The sequence below is a fragment of the Brienomyrus brachyistius genome, chromosome 17 (assembly GCF_023856365.1).
Source record: "Brienomyrus brachyistius isolate T26 chromosome 17, BBRACH_0.4, whole genome shotgun sequence".
Taxonomy (NCBI): Eukaryota; Metazoa; Chordata; class Actinopteri; order Osteoglossiformes; family Mormyridae; genus Brienomyrus; species Brienomyrus brachyistius.
This window is the reverse complement of record NC_064549.1, coordinates 14,667,345-14,692,924: the sequence shown is the minus strand read 5'-3', so window position 1 is coordinate 14,692,924 and position 25,580 is coordinate 14,667,345. Positions and strand designations below refer to the sequence as shown.

At 44.9% G+C, this 25,580-nt stretch overlaps 1 protein-coding gene across 1 annotated transcript in view; it reads right to left on the bottom strand.

The window, feature by feature from the left end:
- The window catches only part of LOC125712352 (LHFPL tetraspan subfamily member 6 protein-like), a 36,536-nt gene extending 11,527 nt beyond the window's left edge, over positions 1-25,009 (bottom strand). The window contains exons 1-2 of the mRNA XM_048982297.1: positions 24,699-25,009; positions 23,735-24,261 (exon numbers count right to left, since the gene is read on the bottom strand). Of these exons, the coding sequence (XP_048838254.1) occupies positions 23,735-24,119 (385 nt within the window). The 5' untranslated portion in view covers positions 24,120-24,261; positions 24,699-25,009. The remainder of the gene's footprint in view (positions 1-23,734; positions 24,262-24,698) is intronic.
- Positions 25,010-25,580: the final 571 nt, after the last annotated feature.

The window sequence follows — 25,580 nt, the reverse complement described above, 5'->3', positions numbered from 1 at the left end:
ATCAGCAGGGATGTGAACCCAGGCCCCCTCACACCATTAGTGATAATCATACCCTGAGACCAGGGGTGGGGAACCTGACCCATAGAAGGCCAGTGTGGGTACAGGTATTTAGGGACGGCCTCTCAATCAGCCAGTAAGAGTGGGTCCCCAGGACTGGAGCTGAGAACCACTGTTTTAATACTGTCAGATTGAGAAGTCATCCCAAAAACCCGGACTGGCCTTCCATGGATCAGGTTCCCAACCCATGCCCTAGACCAACAAGCTGGCATTCTTGAAGCCTAATCACAACCATTTTTTGCTTAATATATCTGGAATGCAGTGGGTGCTGGCATATACAAGCAAGATAGGATTTTAATAGAAAGAAAACATGTCATTGCACAAAATCCATCATTTTTAAAGCGCAGTATATTTTAGAATTCTCTTTTTGATAGACCTCAAATTCTAATGCACTATTTTTTCTACTCTGAAATGGTGAATCGAATTCCAATTTTACAACTAACAGAAAGAAGTAATGGTCTTAGAACCCTGTTCTTCATGTCTGAAGTTAAGGAGAATAAAATGAAAATTACTGCAGCATTGCACTTTTGTCGAATCCTCTGCACATGTCAGTCTGTGTTGGCTGCATGACTGGGCAGCAGTCAGTCCTCAGCTTTATTCCTAACTCTGTCATTCTCATCTATTCAAAAACAAATATAGCAGTTTTCTTCTCCATCACCCGTTTTTCTTTATTTTCCACCTGAAAGCCCTTCAAAATCATGACTGAAACTGCAAAATGGAAGCAGCAGCACTGACATTCTTGGTTAACCCAGCTAGCAAAAAGATGTACCAGTGCCCATCTTACATATACAATCTGGATACAAAATGTTTGCATTTCCAACATGGACATTAGTTATGACAGTTCTATGGAAAGTGTCAGTGGGCGGAGCCACGTTTGACTGACAGTTGACTCCTCCAATTAGCAAACAATCCGAGTACACCCATTATTTTCAATTATTTTATTATTTTCAATTATTTAACTGAGCAAATGTATTAATAGAAAGGAAACAATAGCTTTCTAAATTACCAAGTCAGAAATAATTCAAACACATTAAGGTGTAGAAAGGCAGGCTTACTGCACTACCTGCAAAGCATTTAGACATTAATGAATCCTGCTTTGTTCAGTAAATCTGCATTATGTAGTGATGGGAGACGGTGGCTGTGCTCTCAACGTACATATCCAGCAAACAATGGGGACCCCTTAGGACAAGCGGAGGGTAGAATTAACAGACTGAAATCAGCCGTGAACTAGAACAATCTGCCCTACAATGTCTATGGCTGCAAAGAATGTTCTCACTTGACAGATTTGCTCATTAATAGGACAGAAATAAATCGGCCCCCATCCCCTGCTAAAAAAAAAAAAATCCTTGTCTTTTTCTTCCAGCCCCTTTACTCCCTCCTAGTCCAGCTCCTCCCCCCAATTTAAGATACCTTGTTAGTATTCCACACACAGACCTCAAGGAAGTAACTCCAGCCAGGAAATCAGGGAGATCCTGATGAAGGAGGGGGGGGGGTACAAATGGGATCCACCCTAATGCCCCACTTTACACAAATGGGCCCAAGGATATTAGAGAAAGAGGAATATGCAGATTGAATCCTAATCATGGGGATCTTGGGGGGGGGGGGGGGGGGTCCAACCTTCAATGAGAGCAAGGATGACTTTTTAGTGAGACTGTCAGTATTACTATAGAGCAGTGTTTCCTGATCCGGTCCTCGGGACCTGCAGTCAGTCCACGTTTTTGCTCCCTCTCAGGAAAAACATGGACTGTGTGCCAGGGAGCTCAGAGGGAGCAAAAACGTGGACTGTCCGCAGGTCCCCGAGGACCGGATCGGGAAACACTGTTATATTTCATCATCAAATGCAGATTTTAGGTGGATAGCTATTGGACTGGTCCTAAGAATCAGAAAAGAAAATCTGTATTTCTTCAGCTCCAACCATGCTGCTCCCAGTTCAGCATTTGTCTTGAAATCCTCTGCAAGGCGGAAGAGGGCTAAGAGGAAGGCGCAGCTGGCCGACCCGCTTACCGTCAGCCACGAACCCTACACAGCGAGAAAGAGAGCAAAACAAAGCAGTACCCTGACAAAGCCTGTTTACCTCCTTCCTGGCTGGCGGCATATTGGCCCGAATCAAATCATACACATCCGTCCAACTGAGGAATTTCTGCGGCAGGGTCGGCAAACATAATCTTTGATATGACAGACGCTGGGGATGCTTTCTTTCCCGCGTGGCCTGTCCATTCCGTTTTCTGCACTCCTGTCCAGTCCTCATCCATGACACTCAAACCCTTATCTTGCTGCCCAGGTTATCTGTAACGGCACACGCAGGCATGCTGTCTTCTCCCCACTCTTTCCGGAGCACGGGAGATGAAATGCGGGAGAAGGGGCTAAATCCGACAGCCGCCTCACAGAATGCGGATCCTCCGGTGGATCCCCTGCTCTGTTCAAACGCTGCCTCCACACCTCTCAGCACAACGAGAAATGGGAGCTTTGATCATCCCGTGAGGTGGGGAGGAAATGGGGGAAGAGTGCTTTCTTTACAGTGCAAGGGACAGAGATAAGGAGCGACCTGATGGGACATGGAAATGAGAGCAGGACAATGGGGAGGAGGAGAGCGACAAACAGCTCACATGTGACTGTGAGGAACCACATCAGGCGGCAACACGGACAAGGGATCAGCACAGAGGGACAATCGATACATAATCTGCTGCCGGATTTCTGCCTACACTAGTCTCATTCAACATCATGCGCCCCAACGGGGATTTTATATAGTAGTTCCACACAGTGGTTCAATATAGCATCGCGCCTTGAGGTTGTGGGTTCAACTCCCTTCCTCACTTCTTTGTGTGTGGAGTTGCCTTGTTCTTTATTCTGTATTTGCACAGTATTTCTCCAGGCATGGTTCCTCCTCCAGACCTGTCATGTGTGCAGGAACGTGTTCTGCCCAAGACTGGTGCACCCCCACCTTGTGCTTCCTGAGAGCAGCTCCAGACTCACCCAAAATCGAACTGAAGCTTTATTTTTAGAGGGACATCGGAACGTATTTTTTTTCCCGACGTATCCGATCTCGCTCTCTTTCTAAAAAGACATAAATACACACAGAGGTGAACGCAAAGCTTGGGGTTGAAGTATAGGATCTGCCATTCAACTAGTGCAGAAATGTGGAGACGCTGCTGAGCACGGGATTAGAACCGGCGACCTTCCGAACATGGCCACAGAGACCTAACCCACTCCCTGTGTGCTGGATATGTGGATATTGAAGAGGGATAATCGCACCATATCAGAATATGGGCTCCCTGTGTGACCTAAATACCGAGACGTTTCAAAGGAGGGACCTCCAGCAGGACAGCATAGGGAACAAACAGGAAATGGAAGACATGCTCCGGCAGGTGTGCACCTTTGTGTGGGCAGACACATCAGGGTCCCCCCAGGGGCTTCGGGAACACCAAACTGGGGGAAGCGCATGAGAATCCACAAGGGACAAAATAGCAGGAGGCTTTTTTCCAGGGGAGAGGTGGGGGGACAGCAGGGGTGATATGGAGGTTGAAGGCCATGGGTACCACTGGCATACAGTTTGGGGATAAATGGGTGAGAGAGAAGGAATTTGAGGAGACAATGAGAGCAGGAGGCCGTGGCCAACCAGACAGAGGGTCTGCCCACCTGACAGAGCCAGGCCAAGTGTAGCCAATCATCAGAACTGCAAAATTAAATGATCAGCTTTTACTGTAGCTAAAACCCCCTGGTCACTGGAATACTGGTGCCCGCCCAGTATAAGCAAATGCCCACCGAAGGATGGGACCCTGCTAATGCACCACTGCCTGGGTCAGTGTCCCTGAGCAATTGGGGTTAAGGGCCTTGTTCAGGGGCACAGCAGCCACGTGGTAAATCTGCCAGCCATCTGACGTGAGCCTATGCCCTCCCGTTGCCAGAGAACCCGATGGCACCCAGCTACATACCACCCACTGGTTAAAAGGCTACTGTTCTTAGCCGTTTTTGGCTTCTGACTCACACGGGCCCTTTGAAAGGCTTCACCCGCAGGGCTTAGAGGCAACCCAGATTCTCAGCCTCCGGAGCACCCAGCTATGTGGGCTGAGGGACTGGAGAGACCCATCTGCGACTGCAGCTTCTGTTCAGTGGAGCCGGCTCTTGTCTTTATATTAGAGCCCTTCGCCAGGCTGCGGTTCTTATCCCCCCCCCACCCGCCGTCACCCCCCCCCCCCCACTCAGGTGCTGGCTTCCTTTAGAGGCCATATGGAAGGCCAAGCCGGGGGCGTTGCGGGCAGCATGGGAGAGTGTTGAGGGTGGCCGGGGGCGGGGTGTGTTGGGGTGGGGTGGGGGGGTGCTGTATCTGTCACCGGCTTATTCCATTCCACCGGCCAGTCCTGGCAGGACGTCGCCACCTCCACCCTCGCCCACCTGAGCCTCGCCGAGCAAGGAGTCAGCCAATCAGCTGAATTTTACTCTTCAATCTGTCCAATTGGGACGTGTGGTAGTGGCTTGCGGTACAGCCTGTAGCAAAGCCACACAGATAATCAGCCAGAACTCGGTTCAGGCCCGGCAGCCTTCGGAGCGGTAGGGGTGACGAGAAACCAGCAGCCCCGGTGTCCGTGACTGATTGCCGCTTAATTGCCTGGTGACAAATGCCCAAGCTCTGGCAGGTGATGAATAGGATGCATCTCCCCACCAACCAACTACCTTGTTACACATATGATAATGCCTTCCCCTCTGCTGGCTTAACTGATCACCATGGCCTGCGATCGCATGCAGAAAAAAACATATATATATATAGTGCCAATTTCCAGATAAGAGCGTGAATCCTACCCTCAGCTCCTGAAGCACAATCCCCATGCAACCCATCCTCTCATTCGATGTTAACGTGATTGTGACATACATCCTGATTGGTGGGTGAGAAAAACCGCTAACACGCAAGTGATGTATTCCTTCACACACCACCAAAGATGATGTAAAGCTGAACTTCATTTCTCATTTCACAAATAAATATGTGGAAAAGGAAGGTTGTGGTTCTACATAGTATTCCGACAAAGTTTCAGGCTTTTAAATCACAAGGCTCACCTTCTGATAGGTGACAGACATGAAATTGACATTTGCCAGAAGTGGACATCATTGTCATTCTCACTAATACACTTGCCCAAATGACCTTGAATGCCCCCCAACCTACACCCCTGGACAGAATACAAGAGCATGGATAATTTATTCAATAGCTACATTTTTAAAACCACTGTATTTACAACCTAGTTTTCTGTTTTAGTCAAACCAGCTGCTCTCTCTCTTGCTATGGGAAAAAAATACCAATATGCTCTTATTATTGGGACAAAAACACCTATATACTCCTAATATTGGTACAGAATATCTATATACTGCTAATATTGGGACATGTTGACTGTATATTGCTAATACTGATACAAATTACCTATATACACTGAGTATTGGGACAATACCTGATTTCTTCGCCGTCACTTGAGATAGAAGGTGGGTTTGCTTTTTCAGACAAACAGGAGAGCCACACCTCGTCAAGACCAGATACTGCTGCAGCTTCTCCATCATGTCAGAGCCAGACGCTTGCAGAACTAGGGGAGCGGAGCAGGAAGCGAACACCCCCTTCTGCCGGGAGACGTTTCAGATCAGCCAACCCCTCCGCGATACACACCCCACCCCCTCCACCCCCACAGACTCTCAGCGGTGGCACATCCTCACCTTCTAGAGCATGTAGCAGACATTTCCAGATCCACCTGCTTTTTATTTACCCTCCATATGTCGCGGCAGAGCCGAGGCGATCCCAGCAAAAGCGTGTCCCTGAAGGACGCCACTCCATGTGCCGTCTGCATACTGTCACACACACTCTGCTTATAATGCTAATCAAATGTAATTGTAATTGTAATACTCTTTCAATCCGTATTTTAATGAGTCCCAGAAAACACAATTATAAACTGGATTCTGCTCAGAGTTTTGTCACACACACACATAAATATATGTATACATTTAGCACTGCTCTAAAATGATCACATCCTTTGCTGGTCAAATCCCTGGCATAGCAAAGTGGACCGCTGCTTGTACAATATAAAAATATCCTAAACAAGGAATAAATCTGCGCAAAATTACATGTTAAATTGGAAAGAGCAAAAGGTCTTGTGGACAGAAATGCTATTCAAAATAATACCTTCTTAAAATACATCTACACTAAGAAACAGGCGCAAAAGCACTGAAATAAGACTTAACTGCAACAAATTAAAATAATGTATTTTCCCTAACCTTTGCATCTTTATTGATACCCACGGCATTACAGCATGTGTGGCAAATCCTTAGCTTGGCAGTGTGTGCAAGAAGGCCTAACCTGCCCCATCCTCGGTGTCCCGCACTGCCTTTGGCTGGGGGTGGTGTTCAGTGCAAGATATCTCGCCTTTACAGGATAATAAAGGTTCCTAATCTTTGGACTCAACTCTTTATTTAAATGGTTGAATATAGTCGCTTCATAAGCTCAGCATTTTACTGCAGGAAGTAATAGTTTGTGAAGTAAGCAAACAGCAAAATCCCTATAAATTGCCCTCATTTTTGGTCTTATCTGCAGGAAATAACACATAAGCAAGCAAAAAGACATTAAACATATGTTACTCTACAGTGGGTTACGGATCTATGCCCATGGTCAGATGGTCATTGGTTCGAATCCCATAGCCTGCTGAGATCTGTACTACCGCGTGGCCCTTGAGTAAACCCCAATGGTTACAGGGATGCTGGCTCACCCTGCTCCCTGATACTGAGTTATACATCACTTTGTACAAACGTGCATGCTACATAAATGTAATAAACGCATAAATGTTTGCGATAAAATTGTGTCCAGCCAAATATATCAACATTTATCACAGACAAAAAACTCACGTGCCATTGTTGGGATTTAGGTCTGTTAGAAATGTCAAGGTGTAAAATCAGCAAAAGGAATTTGCTAAACTGAAAACCAAGCTGGCAGACAACCTGTCTCCAAAATCTACTTGCTATGCTGTGTGTGGCTAGCGGCCAGGGAACAGACTAATGAACACTGCATGTCTGGCGGGGGGGGCACTTTCTATGACACAGGAGACAAAAACAGAGAGGCCTTTTTATCATCTGCATCTCTCTCGCCCCATGGAAATAAACCCCAGGTATCACTGATCTCTATCTATGCTAATACAGCCAGATTTGGCTCCCAGAAAGCGACCGACCCAACAAGAAGGTGTGCAGGAACAAAGGACATCGACGGGGTGGGCCGCGGCTGCACAGACCCCAGAGACTCAGCAAGACGAGAGTCAGAGTCAGAACATCGGGCGGCGATTAACGTCGCGTGGCTGGAGGAGGCTCATCTAGCGGTGTGAAATTCATCAGCATCCAACTGACTCCTCCTTTGTTATTATTTAGTTCATTTTCTAATTTAAAGGGTCAAAAAGTATACAAGGTGACAGCAAATCATTGGAAAGGAAAGATAGAACAGAAGAAAGAATAATACTAATAATAATAATAATAAAATCAACTCAAAAATACAATGACAGTCTTATTATTCAGTGTATATGTGTGGACTGTTGAGGTTGTATACTGTACTTTCCCCATAATGACGGACATGTGTTGTGTGTGGGCGTGTGAACGTTTGTGTCTTTTAGTGTGTTGGGGAAGATAAAAGCTATACATTGGGAGGTAGAGATGGAAGAGAGGAGAGGTAGGAGAAAAAAGAGGATTGATTGGCGGAAAGCTGCTGTTTGGTCAGCCAAGGCAGGTCGGGCCCACCGTGCTCCGTGAGCGAGCTAGAGGGAGAGGCATGGCAGCCCCCAGGACGGTACCCCACCCAGACACCCCCACCCCAGGCAGACCGCACTCCACACATTATGCTACCCCTATTCTAGGATGGAGTTTGTGTTTTTTTGGCTCCGCCTTTACAGGTCATACTATGGGTTTCATGGGGTTGAGCCAGTCTATCATAATGGAGACTCATTATGCGAACAGGAAAGGCCCCTCCTCATGTGATGTCACTCCTAGCGTGGGCGTGGTCTCATTTGGTCCATGAACACTTAAAAACATTTCAACATATAACTCTGCCTCTATGAATTTAATTTACACTTCATGTAATGACTCGTGTGTTCAAAGTCCCCATTAAATGATGATGAACGAATATGCAAAGAAGGTACACAGCAATGTCCTGTGTTTTTATGAAATTTACAAAGGGTGACGGGAATGAGATGAGGAAACGATTGCTCCCCCAACCCTAAAATTCTCATAAAAACATCCCCACACCCATCTGGAAAGGTGCCGAACCAAGTCATGGGGGTGTCGTTTGCTTACAGCTAGCTATATAACTATGCTAATCAAGATTAATTACCTGAGGTGATTATTGATTTATTAGCAGGGAAAGGTCAGGCGTCACATCTCCTCCCCACCATGATGCCCATGCCTGATCTGCATCTCCCTTGCCACTGTCATCAGACAAGTGGCTGTCGCACATCGACCCTCGTTCACCCTCCCACACCACACATTGTCACACATGAACTCCCCATGATCTGACAAATATCTAATTGTTCATTCCTTGAACTGAAGGGTGCAGTCACAGACAACGCATGCAGGGGCCGGTCTCGATGCAGGGTTAGAGGTGGGAAAAACATAGTGTGATTAGTGTAAGTCTTTCAGTGATTCCGCAAGCACCTACGAGAAAGCCATGAGATGCGATCGGGGGACTGGGATGACAAGCCAAGAGGAAAAGAAGGACAGCCAAGGGCTATGAGTGCTTGGGTATCACACTTTCGGTGCTGCATGCTTAAGATTGGACATTGATTTTGTATGCTTTCCATCATCTGCTGCCCTACTCACTGTTGCCCCCTACAGTCACAGCTGGGATTGTAGGCTCTAGAGTCGCAGTTAGAGTATATTGACTCCCAGAGAACCAATCAGATCTTTAAGGTAGTGTTTCTCAAGCAGGTCCACAAGGACCCCCGGACAGTCTAGGTTTTTGGTGGAGCTGGGAGGGAGCGAAAACGTGGACCAACTGGGGGCCCCCGAGGACCGAATTAAGAAACACTGCTTTGAGGGAGTTCGCTTCCCACACATTGAGATTTACTCTCCATCGTTCCCTATTCACTTGTCTGTTTTATAATCAAGAAATTAATATTCGCATTCATATCGCCGTATTGGCGTGGGAAAATGAATCAGCTGTTGCCAAGGCCCAAACAGGATTACTTAAACAAAAACATTAACATCAGAATTGCTCAGAAGACCCTGGAGTTAAATGAGTTACTGCCACTCTTTTCCTCTTTAACCAATCTGTGGGCGAATTTCCTGAAACTGTTTAAAATACTTGAGTCCTGAAATGAGGTTGGATTCAAAGGTACCCAATGGCCTGAGATGTGGACCACAACCTCCTAAGCAATGTTCTGCAATGCAGCTATAATGGTCTGCTCTTCATAAGGGATGCTATTCCCATCTCTTCATTTACAAAACGCAGTTTGGCTAATGCTAAGTTATCCCACACCAGTATATATCAAATTTTAAGGATTCACATCCACGTCTACTCAAGTCACCATCAACATGGCCTCTCCTTGGACATGAACCAGCAACCTTCTGTATCGCCTTTAGCTACTTCACTACCTTAGAGGTGCTATAAACTGGATGGCAATAGCGCAAACGTCTTGGAAGGTATTTTCTGCCCTCCCAGCTATTTTGAGCAGCAATCGAGACCAACCTTCACGTTTCTGTTTTCGCATCTCCTTGTTTTTCATCACACCTTCACAGAACTGCCGCTGACCGATGGAGAAGCGAAACAGTGACACGTCCCAGGAATGATGTGGGTTACGGGAATATCAAAGCACTAAAGGGGACAAGATCCGATGTAACACAATCCCAGAATCAATGCAACGAGAACTTACCAAAGGTTATCTTCTATCCTGCTGTAACTACACCACTAGCCCTGGTTTGCTGTTTCTGTTACGCTACAGAACAATGGCATTGTTGGTGACATCATTGTCCTGCTAAGGAACAGAAGAGGTGCCTCCAGTGCAGGAAAAAAATGATCCACACATACATACAACCAAACAGTATATACATGGAAGCGAGGCAGAAGAGAGTGTCATTTGATTAATACTGCTATTGCTACACATCCCCACCCCCCACCACACGCCAGCTGACAACATAAACATACAATGAGCTTCAGAGCAACACTGACTATCACAGAAACAGAAAGGTGTCGAATTCCACATTTCCTGCCTTACCTCTGGGCTGATTGCCTGATACTTTTATCATAAACAATGCCTTGTTGTACTCATTTCATTCCCCCTGCAAGTTTACGAGGGAAACAAAGGAACACCAACAACTTATTTTACAGAGTATAGATTTATGACTTAAAAAACATGAAAACTACATTTAGTTGGGTTACTTTGTCTTGGGTTTCACGCAACACATTATGGTGTCATCTTACATATCGATGCTGGCGCTGGGATATTTAGGGTGAGGCTGCAGATAATGGATGAATGTGGGTAAATTTAAGAGGGAGAAGAAGCAGCTGGAGTAGTCCTCCAGCTTCTGCGCTCATCCTTGTGGTGACCTTTTTCCAACAGGGATGGCTGATTTACTGGGTGCTTTCACACAGCAGGAACTTTTTTTTCAGGAAGCAGAACCTTTTTCTGGAACAACGTTGGAGGAACGTGACCCAAATGTAGTACCCCGGAGGCAGTTCCGAAACACATTTTCAGTACCTACTCCAGACTAGGACTCTATCCGAATTCAGGGGCTACATCCGTCAAAAGACAAGGTCTACATAGCCTTTGTAGGCTGCGTCCGTTGAAGATTTAGGCAAAGAATCTTGGGATATTTTAGAATGTAAAGATCTATTGGGGGGATCTTTCACTACTCAGCAAAAGAAGGACGCATTTGTAGACTGCATTTAAAGGAGCCTTGGAAATGGGACAGTCTTCAGGTGCCGCTGTGATGCATTCGGTCTTTGAAGGCAGCCTTTGAAGGATGTCGCCCTTGAATATGTACACAGACTAGGTACTTCTCCTTACTTGGGAGGCATTTGCTGACTGGTTGACCACAAGAACTGGCATAAACTTGGAAGTTACATGGAAATGCGGGGTAACGGATTAGAAGTAGTACAACACAAATTGAGAAGATGGAATTATTTTTGTACCTCAGTTACATTTATTGCAACGTTTCACACACTTCGGTGCTTGCATTTCCATATTTCTGCAGTGAAAAATTTTGATCGATAATGGTCATACTTCTGTCTAATATCATCGGTGCTGGCAGTGAAACTTGTCAGTGTTTATTAGCGGGATAATGTTACATCATGTTTTATTCGGGGGAAAACGAAAGATCGATCTGCTGGTCAGATTTAATAACAATTATAGACATGTCGTGGGTCATATAAATAAAATATAAATAAATGGTTGTGTCCCATTTTATCACGATTGATCCTTTCAATGACTAACAAATAACTATCAAAATGACTTGTTCATCGTCTATTGTTTCTTTGTAACAAAAAGGATTATGTGAATGTTAATGTGGGAATGTTGGAAGGAAGTGGTGCTGGCTGAGGGGTCAATGTCAATGAAGTGGTCATGATTAGGTCTGGTGGGAAGGGGGTGTGGCCTTGGGAAGGGGCGGGGTCAGAGGAAGGGGAGGGGTCTAGGGGTTACAAGAAGAGTTCTCCAAGGTTGAGGACAGGTTGCCAGATATATTTTGCCCGTTAGGAAATGGAACACAATGTTCACATGTTTCTTCTGGATTTGTATGGATAAATGTTTACACTTGTAGTCCTTCCCTGGAAGCTCGGCCTAGCTGCACTAGCTGCACCCTAGCTGCCTAGCTGACTCCTTGACAATAATAACAATAATCCATACTTAATTGATACCCATGGGGAAAGTCTCTGTATGCCCTCCAGAACTTGCTCAGTGTAAGTGAGAGGAGTCCAGCCACAAATGGCAGCCACCTGTTGCGATACCTAGGGAGCTGGGGATTAAGGGCCTTGCTCAAGGAGCTACCGATGTGCCAAGTCCAGGCTTGAACTGGCAACCTTCTGATCAGAGGCTTAGTTGACTGAGCCACACACTGAACTGGGCAGCAATATGCTCGTACTAAAAGCCTCACAAGAGTCTTGAATAAAAATAACTATAAATGTAAATGTATATATTTTCTACATGTTAAAAAACAAACAAGAACAAAGATCTGGGTACAAAGGAGGTTACATGCATGTTAAGTGTTTATACTGGTTCGCTAATCTCACCAGCATCTTAACCAGTTAAGCAGAAAGTTCTAAGGAACCACTGAAATTAATCGTTTTTGGTTTTTTATTGAATTTCCCGAACTGAAGAGACTGAGGGTTTCACAAAGTTTGATGTTCCAAAGTTTAAACCAACTGTTTTGTTCATCCATGCATTTATTACTAGTCATATTGCTTTAGTTTGTCAATGGCTCACTCTGCATCACTTATGGCTGAAAACAAAAAAGACTTTATAGTTTTGATTCCAGCATTTTGTTTGCATCTCCGTTAGTTAACGTGAAGGTTTTTAAGCAGACACAGCAGAAACACTTAGTGTTTTCAGCTATAAGATTAGATACTTGAAATAAGGACAAAGGTAATGGATTCTATAAGCTTATAATTATGTTTGGGTTTTTTACCTTTTTTTGTAAAACCCGTACAGTTTTATCTAGGAAAAAATGCAGCAGTGTTCCTAAAATACTCTGCTGAGGCCACAGTGAACTGGAACGCCACAGCAGGGGAACAGGGAGCCAGACACATCAGGCTAAATCTGGAAGACAAACCACTGATATCCAACCAAAGAAAGATGCAGGTATCATCCACATATTCACCCATCCATCCTCAAACTGTTGCTGGGTTGCAGGGGGACATGGTGACAATCCCAAAAAAGCTCAGGGCACAGGGTCAGGTACACCCAGGACAGGATGCCAGTCTATCACTGGGCACAGGACAGAATACACCCAGGACAGGATGCCAGTCTATCACTTGGCACAGGGCAGGGTACAGCCAGGACAGGATGCCAGTCTATCACTGGGCACAGGACAGAATACACCCAGGACAGGATGCCAGTCTATGACTGGGCACAGGACAGAATACACCCAGGTCAGGATGCCAGTCTATCACTGGGCACAGGGCAGGGTACACCCAGGACAGGATGCCAGTCTATGACTGGGCACAGGACAGAATACACCCAGGACAGGATGCCAGTCTTTCACAGGGCACAGGACAGAATACACCCAGGACAGGATGCCAGTCTATCACAGGGCACAGGACAGAATACACCCAGGATGGGATGCCAGTCTATCACTGGGCACAGGGCAGGGGACACCCAGGACGGGATGCCAGTCCATCATGGCTATGAGAAATTTGGCCTAACTGCATAGTAAGGGTTTGCAATTAAGGAATTTTTAATTTCAATTATGATCATTGCCTTAACGAGTATAATAAAAATAACGAAAACAAAATGATTATTGTGACGCGTTTCATTTTGCGATGATGCTCACGTTTTGTCAGCCCCTTTTTATTTGTTTCTCAGTTGAATTTTATTTAGAGTTCAAGGAAATCCACTATTAAAAAGGTGAGTTTTTGTAAATGTTCACGAAAGGCATGACATTTTCAAAGTCAATGAGTAATCATGTTAATCGCGATCTCAGTATTGACCAAAATAATCACGATTATGATTTTTGCCATACTCAAGTAGCCTTGCTGCATGTCTTTGGATGGAACTGAGTACCAAAGGGAAACCCACAGGACACTGGGAGAACGTGCAGACTCAGAACCCTCTGAGATGTTTGAGTGTTGGAGATGTGAGGCTACCCACTGGGCCACCATGCCTGAATACAGTTACGAATTCTCCTGAAATATAGGAGGAAGATAAAGCAGAAACACTCGCACAGACCATTAGAGGGGATTATAGGAAGCAGGTGAAGTCAAGCGCACAAAAAGCTTCAATTTACAGCAGAAATGATATTCAGCAGGATGTTATTAAGTCTGACAATCTAAAAGCATGCATTTAAATAAAGGAGATAAGAAACCAGACACTGTTTTGAAAATAGCTCATAAAAGGCATAAATTCAATTATTCTTCTTACATTTTCTGATATACTATTAGTCTTGCATCTATAATCAGAGTTACGTGTGTGACAAAATCTGCACTTTTCTCAGTATCATAGATTCTTTTGTTCTTATTCCGTGGAAAAGCTTCACAGTATTGCCCTGTCAGTTTGTTCTGAGGTTTCACAAAGCACATGAATGGACCTCGAAATTCAAAGAATGAGAAGCATTCCAAATGGAAGGGTCAGCATTAAGGCAATTTGACAGGGTCTCTTATTTTGAAATAATAAGCCAGTCAAATTCTTTTGAGCAGCCTGGCTTTCAATTTGTTCTTCTTCCTTAAAGTGACAGAGCCTCTTTCTAAATCATCGCACGTCTAGCCTGAATCCTAATCCCTGAGAACAATAAAGGTCAGAGCAGCGCTTAATGCCATCATATTATTACTTGTCTGCATTAATCAGTGGCATTTCACCATTTCAGCGCCACATAAATCAGGCGGCTTGGACATAAATGAAGCTGGAGACGTGTACAGGCTGGGAGGATCTCCACAGTGAGTGCGCCGGTCACTGTCTGCAAGGGGACTAGTCAAGGTCACGCGAACATGCTAGCTCAGCGAGGGAGAGCCTAACAAAGACACAGAGAAAAGAGCAGAGGGAATGCAGTGAGGGGCCAGGGGCTTCCAGGGTCTGTCTGGGGTTCTGTCCCTAAACTAGCTGCAGGCAGCACTGAGCAGACCTGCAATGAATTTACCTCACATGCAGGATGGTACGCTGGCCATGTGCTACCTGACCAGATCAGGAGAAGCAGTCTGAAGATAGATGGATGGATGGATGGATGGATATACATGTCGAAACAAAAGTATAAAATTCCCCCCTGGGTTCAATAAAGTTTATGTCATAAATATCAGTGGCGGATAAGAATGATGATGACAATGTTGGATCGACAATTGAGTCTCCCCCGAGCTTGTTGTCATGTCAACTGGGGTTCCTACCGGGCTTGACCTTGACACTGAGAACCCTCACAGCTGTGGGTGATAAAAGACACCCTCCCTCCACCTCTGGGGTGAGGAAACACAGCCTTCACAAACATGTGCTATCAAATTATGGGCCTGAGACCCAGAGCGATTATCCAGTGTTTACCCATGATGCCTCACTGAGCTGCTTTCAACAAACTGAGGCGGCCATGACGGTTTGCTCCCAACTCGAAATCGCACACGCAGACATCCTCTGCTCCCCTGTGTGTGTGTATGTGTGTGTGTGTGTGTGTATGGCCCAAACCCAGAGAGAGGAGGTCATGTGCTCATAGAAGACAAAAACAGAGAATCTCAAGCAGCACCAGCCATTTTGCATAGGAGCGGCTTTCAGTCGAGTTTAAACACATTCTCCAAGTATCGCCAGGCCCTAAAAACGACCCCAGAACCTGTGAAGCAGAGCAGACCCCTGGTCAGGTGCACGAGGACGGCCATCTTGCTGCGCAGAGGTCCTGCCTTTCAGCCTTTGGCTCAGAAACAGATATTCACTTATACCAGATATACAGCCAAATCTTTAAACTCGCCTGTCTCTCACTGGCTACAGCAGAAATGGAAAAGAAATGGGTTTCTTAAAAGAGAAAAGTAGGTGAAACAGAAACAGTTCTGAGATTATCGTCAGAGACCCAGGAGACCACTGTAAGATTTATTTTTTTTTTTTGTTTACATTTTTGCAGACAGGAAATAAGAGGCAAAGCAAAAGAGGGTAGAAGGGAACCATCGACAAGGAGATGCTTCGGAACTAAAACATCCAGAGAGTTATTTAGAAACTTGACAGGTGAGCAACAGCCGAACAATGATCCATGTGAAAAACATGGGCACAGAACTATTTACAATATTTGGCTGTCCATCATGCTTAGACAAGGACCTTTATGATGTCCTGGGGCCGCTCGGCAGTAATTATGTGAAACATGAACAGACGTGACTTGAAGGACAGAAGACTAATCAGCTTCCCATATCAGAGCCTCTGCCTGCCTCGTCTGCCTGCTGCCAGCCAGTGTGAAGTCCGGGGACGGATGTGATGAATTTGGTGGTTATTTCAGCAGCAAGAACAACTGAGGGGCAGTGCGGCTCAGTGGTTCAGTACATTGTCCCTGCGATTGGAAGGTTGCTGGCTCAGATCCTGAGGTTAGCAGAGTAAGTTTATTATGAGGCAAAATCCTTAACCTCAGCTGCTGCATGGACTGACTTACCCAGCTTTTCCAATTATATTTTGCTTTGGATAAAGACGTTTGCTAAATAAGTTGCTAATGTAGCCCAGAATAAAATGCTAATAGTTCCTATAATGCATCAGAATAACACATAAATGCAATTCTACAAAATGCGTAAGGAAATGTATGAGCACAGTTACTAGTCCCAAGTAAGATTTTTATAAACTTTGCTTGCAACTTTTTTTGTTAGTGACATGATTACTGGAATTTTTCTTTTTAAACATACTCGGGATACATAGTAATTTCTGGGACACATAAAACAAAGTTTTAGAATGGCTTTTCATAAATAAATCTTGGAAGCGGCTCTGTGGCTGGTTCTCCCTCCATTAGAAAACAAAGCCAAATATGGAGATCCAGAAGCCAACAGCAGAATACACACAAATATGGTGAGAGCTGTAGTGATTTCCACGGGCATGTGCTGCACGGTGAGCATCGCCTGCACTGCGCCCGGCAGGAGACTTCGCGTCTATCGGCACTTTTCCCCTGGCATATAGGAACCAAGCCGTACCCGAGTCGTACCGCGAAGACAGACTAGCTACAGCGCGGTACCAACTCGGTAAAGGCACTACTGGGAGCGACAGTGACATAAAACAAAAGAGGCGCTTATTTAGTATTTACATGGTGTATATCATGATTTACTATGCGCTTATTTCCAATAGCACGTCTATGAGAATCACCGTGTTACGTTAGCATCAAGCGCTAGCGGAATTAGCATTCGCTTGTGTAAATTAGCATTATGAATCCATTCTATTCAGTTGTTCTATAATACTTTTTAAAGCAGATGCTTGGAAATTTTAACGTTTCGAGCATTTTGGAAATGCATCAATACATTGCAATGTCTGATACTACTAATAATGAATAATATATACAATACACCTTTTCCCCTTCAGATAATCCATACATATGGAGGCAGATCACTGGTATCTGTGTGCATTTCGACCAATCAGAGGGTGGTGATGCAACCAGGTCAGTTTACTCATGTTTTCATCCCTGCTAGTAAGCAGGGTCGAGTCAGCATGGGTACGGCTCAGATCATTTACCATGGAAAACTGCGTTTTTCCCCGTACACCTCAGTTCTTGGTGGCAGTGGAAAAGTGCTATAACGTTATTTTTGTAGCTGAGCTACAGCTTGGCTCCATCCTGGGGCATAAAGCCCACTTCCTAAATCTCCATCCTGACCTAACTTAAACGAACAGGGACAGAGAGAGTGCCACCGCACCGAGGCCATGCAGCCTGTTTTCAGACAAAGACACGGCTCGGGAAAGGCTGACATCACTCAGCGTTTGCAGGACACAGAGCTGTTATTTGGGTAAGCAGGGCATCCTGGGGGCTGTAAAAATAGCTAAGGTTTGGCAAACAGCTCAGGGGCAGAGCCATGCTGACAGGAAGCCAAAACACCATCTCGACAAGCACTCCAGCCTGCTCATAATTCCATCCACAGATAGATCGTATAAAACTAACTCAACAAGTTAAATAGGAGCCTCCCACAAATCTCTACGTTTCTGCCAGGTTTGACTTACCAATGAATTACTCAAATCGTGGGGAGAGGTTAAAAAAAGCATGACAGAATCTTCCTTTGATCCTGTGACAGTATGAGGTCGCTGCCGCGAGTGCGAGGCGCATTGCTGTCCTCTTACAGTGCAGCCCAACGCACGGCGATGGCAGAGAGAGAACGTGCCTTTGAGCTCAGCCGCGCCCAGTCAGCAGGAAGATGCTCGGCGACGCCTTAAGATCCACTTCTGAGCGACCTTTGTGTTCAGCAACAAAGGTGCTAGATCAAATGGGGAGGGGGGGGGTCGTTAAGGCCGGCATAGAGCTTCACATCTGCCAAAGAACACCCCCTCCCCATTTCACTCGCTTCTGGAATTTACACAGATGCTGCTCATTGGTCTAATTTATATAGTTACAATGGCACCAAATTAGGGGAATCGTGTGATCCATGTCGGAGGGGACAATAAGAGCTAGGACAGGGTTTGGAAACTACCATTTCAACCATTTCAATTAAAAGGACCTGGATTTCACGCCGAGGTCTTGCTGTGTGCTGATTGGTCAGTCTCCTCTAATGTGTCGCTAATGTTAATGTGAAACAGCTGGATGAGTCTTTCAATCAAGGAAACAAACCAGTCAATGAACAGAAAGTACTGAACTCCTTTAGCCAAGCAAAGGATTCTTTCAGGTTTAAAGCAGTTAGTAAAACCTGAAGTTCCTCATAATGCACGGAGTAGGTGGTCACCCTACACCAGATGCCACTTGCTCAAAGAAACTAGATCTTGGTTTAACAGGCGTGTACACAACATGAAAGTCGGACGTTTACCTTCCCTAGGCTTGCGCTGCTGAGTTGCTCAACCATATAAATCCAGAAAGAAGCTAGACTCTTATCCTAACAGGCTGGGTTTTTACTGGGTCCACAAGCAAATCCACACCGCCAATCCCTCACGGCTAAACCCAAAGGGTGACGGGTGTAACGTCGGTGGAGACAGAGAGAGAAAAGTACGAAGAGAAAAGGCGAAGATGAAGTATTAAAAAAATCCCTGAAACCTTAGTAACAAATGAAAATGTAGGTGAAAAAAGGAAGGAAAAGAAAGAGTCGCAGGAGTCAGATGATGACACTCGCTCAGAAAAAATAGATGAATATAAACAGACCAGGAGATAAATCTGACAATAAAGGCATACTGTCATTGCCAGCACCTCTAATCATACTAAAATGCTTAATAAGGCAAAGTGTGCCTTTTATCTAAAAAAACACTGCCCAGGTGACTGAGAGACTTTCCATTCAGGTAAGGCATCAAAACAGGCAGAGAACAAATCTGTCCCACATCAAAACAAACACTTCATTCTGTTATCCTCCTCCTTAAATCTGCGCAGATGGGCCTCATTCATCTTGCATCTCATTACTAAACAGATGCGGGGAAAAAAAAAAACTGAAATGCGATGGGAAATGTTAATGTGGACATTAGTCTGTCTGGTGAAATTGCTCTCCGGTACAAATGGACCTCATTTCGTGGATCCCCCCGTCGTGTCGGCTTTTCTTTGTGGAAGAGAAATGGCTCTGACTAGCTGTAATGTGAAATCCAATCCAAAACTCATACTGGTGGTAGAAACGATGACTGATAAAGGGATACCCTTCAGATATAAACAAAAGAAGCCTGATTCAGAAAGAAGTGTGGCTGACTGGGAAGGACTGTTATCTCACACCTTCAGTGATGGGGGGTTCGCGGTCCGCCGGCACTCAGTGTGTGGCATTTGCACATTTCCGTCTCCACCTGCAATCCCAAACCAATCGGCAATATGACCCGACAAGGCTGATCCCCCAGGGTGTCCCCTGTGTGTCTCCCATCCAGCATGTCCCCGTTCCCTGCGTTTCCAGGCTTTAGACAAATTAGACTGACAGAGACTTTTTAATTATTCGTTAGAGTGAAAAAAAAATGCTCTACTGTACAATAAATCTAAAACCAGTGACCTTGTCGTTATCTGTAATTCTGAAATAGAACCAAAAACAAAGCAGTAAGGTTTAGCGAAGTCTTTCTGATGACAGAAAGATCCTGGTTTTCCAAGCTGACGCACATTTGCAGGTCTGGCGTGGTCAAGGTCAGCTTTTACAGCTTCATCTGCTGACTCTGGAAACTTCTAGATCAATAAGTGAGATGTGAAGGGAGGTTGCAAAAAGCTTCTCTTTCTCATACTCGCTATTTTCCAAAGTCAGGTATTTAAGAATCATTCTGTAATTTCTGTCTATAGGGTACAAAAAGCAATTAAAACATAGATATCAGCTTTTCCTAGGCTCTGCTGTCCAGTATGACCTTGTAAGGGTAACTGGTATGAACTGGTCCACTGGAGGCTGGGTTATATGGTGACCAGGATTACTTCCTGTCCTTGGTCTAAGGGTCAGGCGGCCCATTAGCTGCAACATCAAGATCAACGACATGCAATCCTGAAGCAGCCGGGTGATGTGGATTATTTGATGAGCAGCTGGGCTCTCGTGTTGCAATGCGACCTTGACGGTCGATCCCATAATGACAGACGTGCATAAATCAATGGCAGATGTCCAGGACACGCCCCAACGTCCCGCCGCGTTGGCGTGGAGAGGTCTGTCCGGCGCTCAGAATCTGCTTGAGACTCCACATCTGTTTAACTCTTTGATTTGACTGCTGTGATGGGTCGCAGTTGTGAGCAAATGCTGGCCCGAATTTTCAACTTACTGTTTCCCTTTAAGAAACACAAGTATGAATCATGGGATAGAAGGACACCGAAGCCCCATCTCTGTCTCTCTGCTGCTTCCCTTACCGGTGCCAGACAGAAGTCCAGCAGGGGACTCTCACCTGCCAAGCTGTTTCGGTCCAGTTCCTCCTTCTGCCTTCCAAACCAGAGCCAGAATATGCCTCCCCCTCTGTCTGTCGCCACAAGCTCCTCTTTTCCCTACCTAAATGTGCAGAAACATCACCTGATGGACCGCATCTTGGCCCACTCATCTCCCAGATCACAATTCTCTTCTAATGGGACATGTGAGGCATTTAGTTTGGCAGAAGGTGAAGGAAGGTTACTATTGAGGTAAACTTGAGCCGTACTATTGAGTAAAACACAAAACAAACCATTATAGACTCGATTCTTTTTCCAAGCACACAGCAGGTAAGACAGTATAAAAAATCCCTGAAACCTTAGCAACAAGTAAAAATGGAGGTGAAGGAAGGTTACCATTTGAGGTCAAATTAAGCTACTCTAGATCTATGCTCACACAGATCTATGATAGTTATATCATAGATTTATGCTCACATAGGAAATACTTCTTATCTTAACTGTCACTGATATTTATTTTTGTCATTGACTGCTAGTGCACAATCAATTATGGGTTGAATAAAGGTATTACAATGCTTGGAGCTAAATGTCATCAATACATCTATTTCTGTTACTGCTCATCTACTTACAAGTGGAAGGAATATAAGATTATACATAAAGAAAACATATAGAAAATGCAGCATTAAAACAATAGGCTACATTTTTTGGGGGACTTCATCTGGGAATTCTGACAAAAATAATATTAAGAAAACAGCAAAGAATTATCGATGCAGTCCTGTTTAATTATTAAAGGCTCATTTTGTATCTAAAGTCTAAATATTAAACAAACATAAAAACTGGCCAAATCTGCATGCACATCATGAACATTGGGTCTCGCATAAATATCCCCTCATCTGCCTTCAGACATTCCGGCACCTTCTCTGGCATTTCACACAGTCAGACACCCTGTACATGTCCGGTGGCCTGATTTTTTTCTGCATTTTATGACATCCGTGGATTCATTCTGCACACTCTGCAGGATTCGTTCTTTATATGATTCCCACCCCCACTCTGATCACCCCCCCCCCCCCGATTTTAATTAAGTATCAGAACACTAATTGAAAACCTCCTCTTTTGCAGTAACTCGGCCATAACTAATTCTGCCGAGATGAAAGGCGGAGCCTCTGAGAGGGAATCCGGCTGTGGCTCAGCGGGGCCCCCTGCCTGAATGTCGCGCACATGCGCCAGGATATCTCCAGCCTCATTAACATGCCATGCTGGCAAACCCCAGTGGACATGTCCAGTTCAGCCCCGCCGCTGCAGTGGAATATCTATGCAGTAATAGACTAGAATGCACCAATCCATCTTTAAGGGACCAGCAGTCGCATCTTGACAAGACATCTCCAGTGATACATTCTCCATACTCTGGTTCCTGACCTTGCTGCCGGCTGTTGTCACAGGAACCAGCAGGGGGCCTCTTTTTTGCCCCTGTCGGGGTCTCATATAACCAATTCCTTTTAATCAAATGATTGTATCCAACTGAAATAGGGGAAAGCTGACTCATTATCTACCAAAAAAGAAGGAGACGTGAAAGAATGGTAGAAACAGGGAAGGGCTTTCATTGCTGGTAGCCCGTTTGTTCGTGGGCCTCTGTGAGCCAGACGGTCTTCATTACGGCGGGACAATGGAGGAAGCAGGACCCACAATGCCCGAGGACAGCAGCTCTCCCGTCCTGCACTTTCTGCTTCTCTTGGCTATCTTTCCAGGTTCCTCTCTCTCCCTGATCTGTTGAGGTTGTGCGAAGACGCTTATGAAGAAGAGGTCATTTGTATTGGGTAGATGGGCAGGCTGTGTTTTTAAATGAATACTTATATAAAAGCACCACTGAAGATATGTTCAAGAATAAGATCACATTGTCCTTAGCGGTGTGTTGCTCTCCCAGCTAGGATGCTATACTTTTGCTTGGATGGTGGCTGGTTCTAATCCCACGGTCGGCAGAACCATTTCACCCTTGAGCAGGGCCCTAAACCCAAGTACTTGATAGATTTTCCCACCATACTTTCTCAAATTGTATACTGCCTTGGATAGAAGTATCTGCTGACATTTTCTACACGCACCAAATAATCACTTTTCCTCCATAGCTGCTCATCGGCTCCTTAGTTAATCTGTAGGATGCATTACAAACTGTAGCATGAATTGACACCTGCAATGCATACTGTTCTCATACTTAGTTTTACAGTATGCATACTGGAAATTGGAAATCAATAATGTACAATTCCTCAACTGTAAACAAAAATAAAATAGATAACTATGCAAAATTGCTGTTTTCAACAGGCTGATGCTGGGATCCCTCTGCTTTGTTACACCAGTTACATACAAAAAACAAACAGACCTAGTAATCAAAACAAAATATGAGTCTTAAGCAAACCTCAGCAGCCAGAGAGCATCATATGCAGCCATTCACACACAGTTCCTTCCTGTCCCAGAATTCCTTACCCTGACTGGCCAATCACGGAGTCTCAGATCATAGAGCTAAAGTTCATAAGTCACTGTCACACAGCCTCCAAACTCTGACTCCAAAATCCTCAGAAATTCTGTGCACTATACAAATCTGCTTGCCCTGCAGCACCACCGCGGTGAAAACATTGGCCGACAAATGAAGACAAATGGAAGCTCCTCCCACAACCCCGTCAAAGCTGTTCTTATTGCCTGGGGAAGAGAGGTCAATGTGAAGGGAGAGGGCCAGGCAGAAGGAGATGAGTTAGGAGGTCGTCTTTAGAGAATGCTCTCTGCTACAGCTAGGCAGCCTTTTGTGGATAAAATCTGATGGGGGCAACTCTGGAATGCCTACAGCGGGGGTGGGGGACACTAATAAGGCACCTATATCATCAAAACACACAGAGATACTCACATATAAGGTAGAGGAACACAGCTCTGGTCCTTCAAAATTACAGGGTGTGTTCATATTTATTATGTTCATTTTTAAAACTGTTTTCTAATTACCTAAGAAGTAAGTCAGCTCACCTGGGGGCTGACGTTAAAACTGAGGAAAACGAAACGATTAAGGGGAGAAGTGAACACCTATTTGTAAGAAAGAAGGTAACAGATAATAACTGCCTGGCAGTGGACTCACCCCCCACAAACTGGATGCCCCCGGCCACGCGACCGATGCTGCAGGAGATGAGGTCGGAGATGCAGCAGCCCATCAGGGCGGTGAGGGCGACGAGGAGCAGGAGGCCACAGCCCACCCCCGTTAACACGGTACAGATACGCCACTCCAGGCTCGGGATGCCCTGGAAGGAAGCGTAGCGCCCGCACTGCTCCAGCATGACCGTCGCCTGCCGCTCTTCGTCCCGTACAGGGTACGAGCAGCGCCTGAACGTCCCGAAAGAGACCGGCTTGCCCATCTGCGAGCCCAGCAGCCAGTAGGGCATGAAAAAGCCCACGCAGGAGGCAACGGCGCTCGCTAAGGACAGCAGTGACCATACGATGCCGATGGAAGTCAGGCTGGACGCCATCGTCGATCCCAAACTTTGTTAAGATGAGCAGATTCTGAAGTGTAACTTTCACTTAATAAAAATGATCTCCTGCACGTCTTACATCTAAAGCTCACGCAGCTACAAAGGTGGATCCATTCTCAGGTTTACTGTATGATGAAACCTGTGAAGATAAGTGACAAATCGCTGTCACCTGGATTGTGAGGAGTTACAGGTTAGCAGACAAATGCAAACTACAAGCCGCGTATAAAAGATTAACAAACAATCTAATTAACAATCATCATGCTCATTAAAAAGCAGCTTAAGGCTGTGCATGTGTGGAAAAAATAAAATCACAATGTAGACTATAAAACAGTGTTATACCAAAAGTTACAAAGTATCCGCTTATTTTCTTCAGAATCAAAGCTATTTAAATACTCGAGCTGATACCAATTCAAAATTAAAATTAAACTGAAAAACATAAACGCATATCAGGAATGGTCTTCCATGTCAGCTGGAGATACTAGACAATTGTGATCGTAACGTTTCTGAGTTAGACACGTTTATGAAAACTATACTGAAACGTAAATATGAAATTAGCCTATAGATATCAAAACTTACATATTCCAATGCATGGCGATGGACGCTATCCCATTGGTTTAAATGGAGACGGAGCGCGACAAACTTTCAGATCGCAAAATGATCTACTAAAATTATGTACAGAAAGTTTTGCAGGAATCCATCTAAAGTAATGATGGATCCGTTCAAGGAAAAAGATACCGATATATCCCAAGAAATGTCAGACGTTCTCTATGGCGTCCCGTATGCTTCATCAGACAGGAATACTGGAAAATGAATTGCGATCGTGCTGAGAGGCGTATTCTTACTGCGATGAGAACCCACAGTAAGATGCCCACAGCATGCGAGCCCGTCGGATCAAGAGGGGACCTTCATCCAGTCTCTCCACCCACTGGGCTGGACTATAGAGACACACCCACGAAAACATGCACGCGGATCATTTAGCGAAAGACTCGAAATTAATTTCAATATTTGCATGAACCAATTCTTTACTATTCAATTAATACACTTTAAATTTTACAAAACTTTATTCCATTTATCCTAATTTCTGTAAGAGCAACAATAGCAGCAATTTTTAGGTATAATTTCCGTTTAATTCCCGTTGCAATTTGTAAAAATTTAACTGATTGTATACATTTTAGCTTAGTAAATGATAAGGTGGGTTGGGAAATAGATGTAGCCTAACCGTATGAATCGTGTTTTACCTTAGAAGCCCTCCGCGTTCGTCAAAATGCATCGATCGTTGTTGAAAAAAAAAAAAAAAAAAAAACATTTTTGGAGTATTTGCTTTGAAAGTGTAACTAGAAGTTACTTTGCTATTGTTCTTAAAACATTCCTGTCGCATGATTAATAATCCTCGAACCTGAGATGAATAATGATTTTATTTGATGATTTATTTATAGGGGCCGGAAATTATTGCTCTGT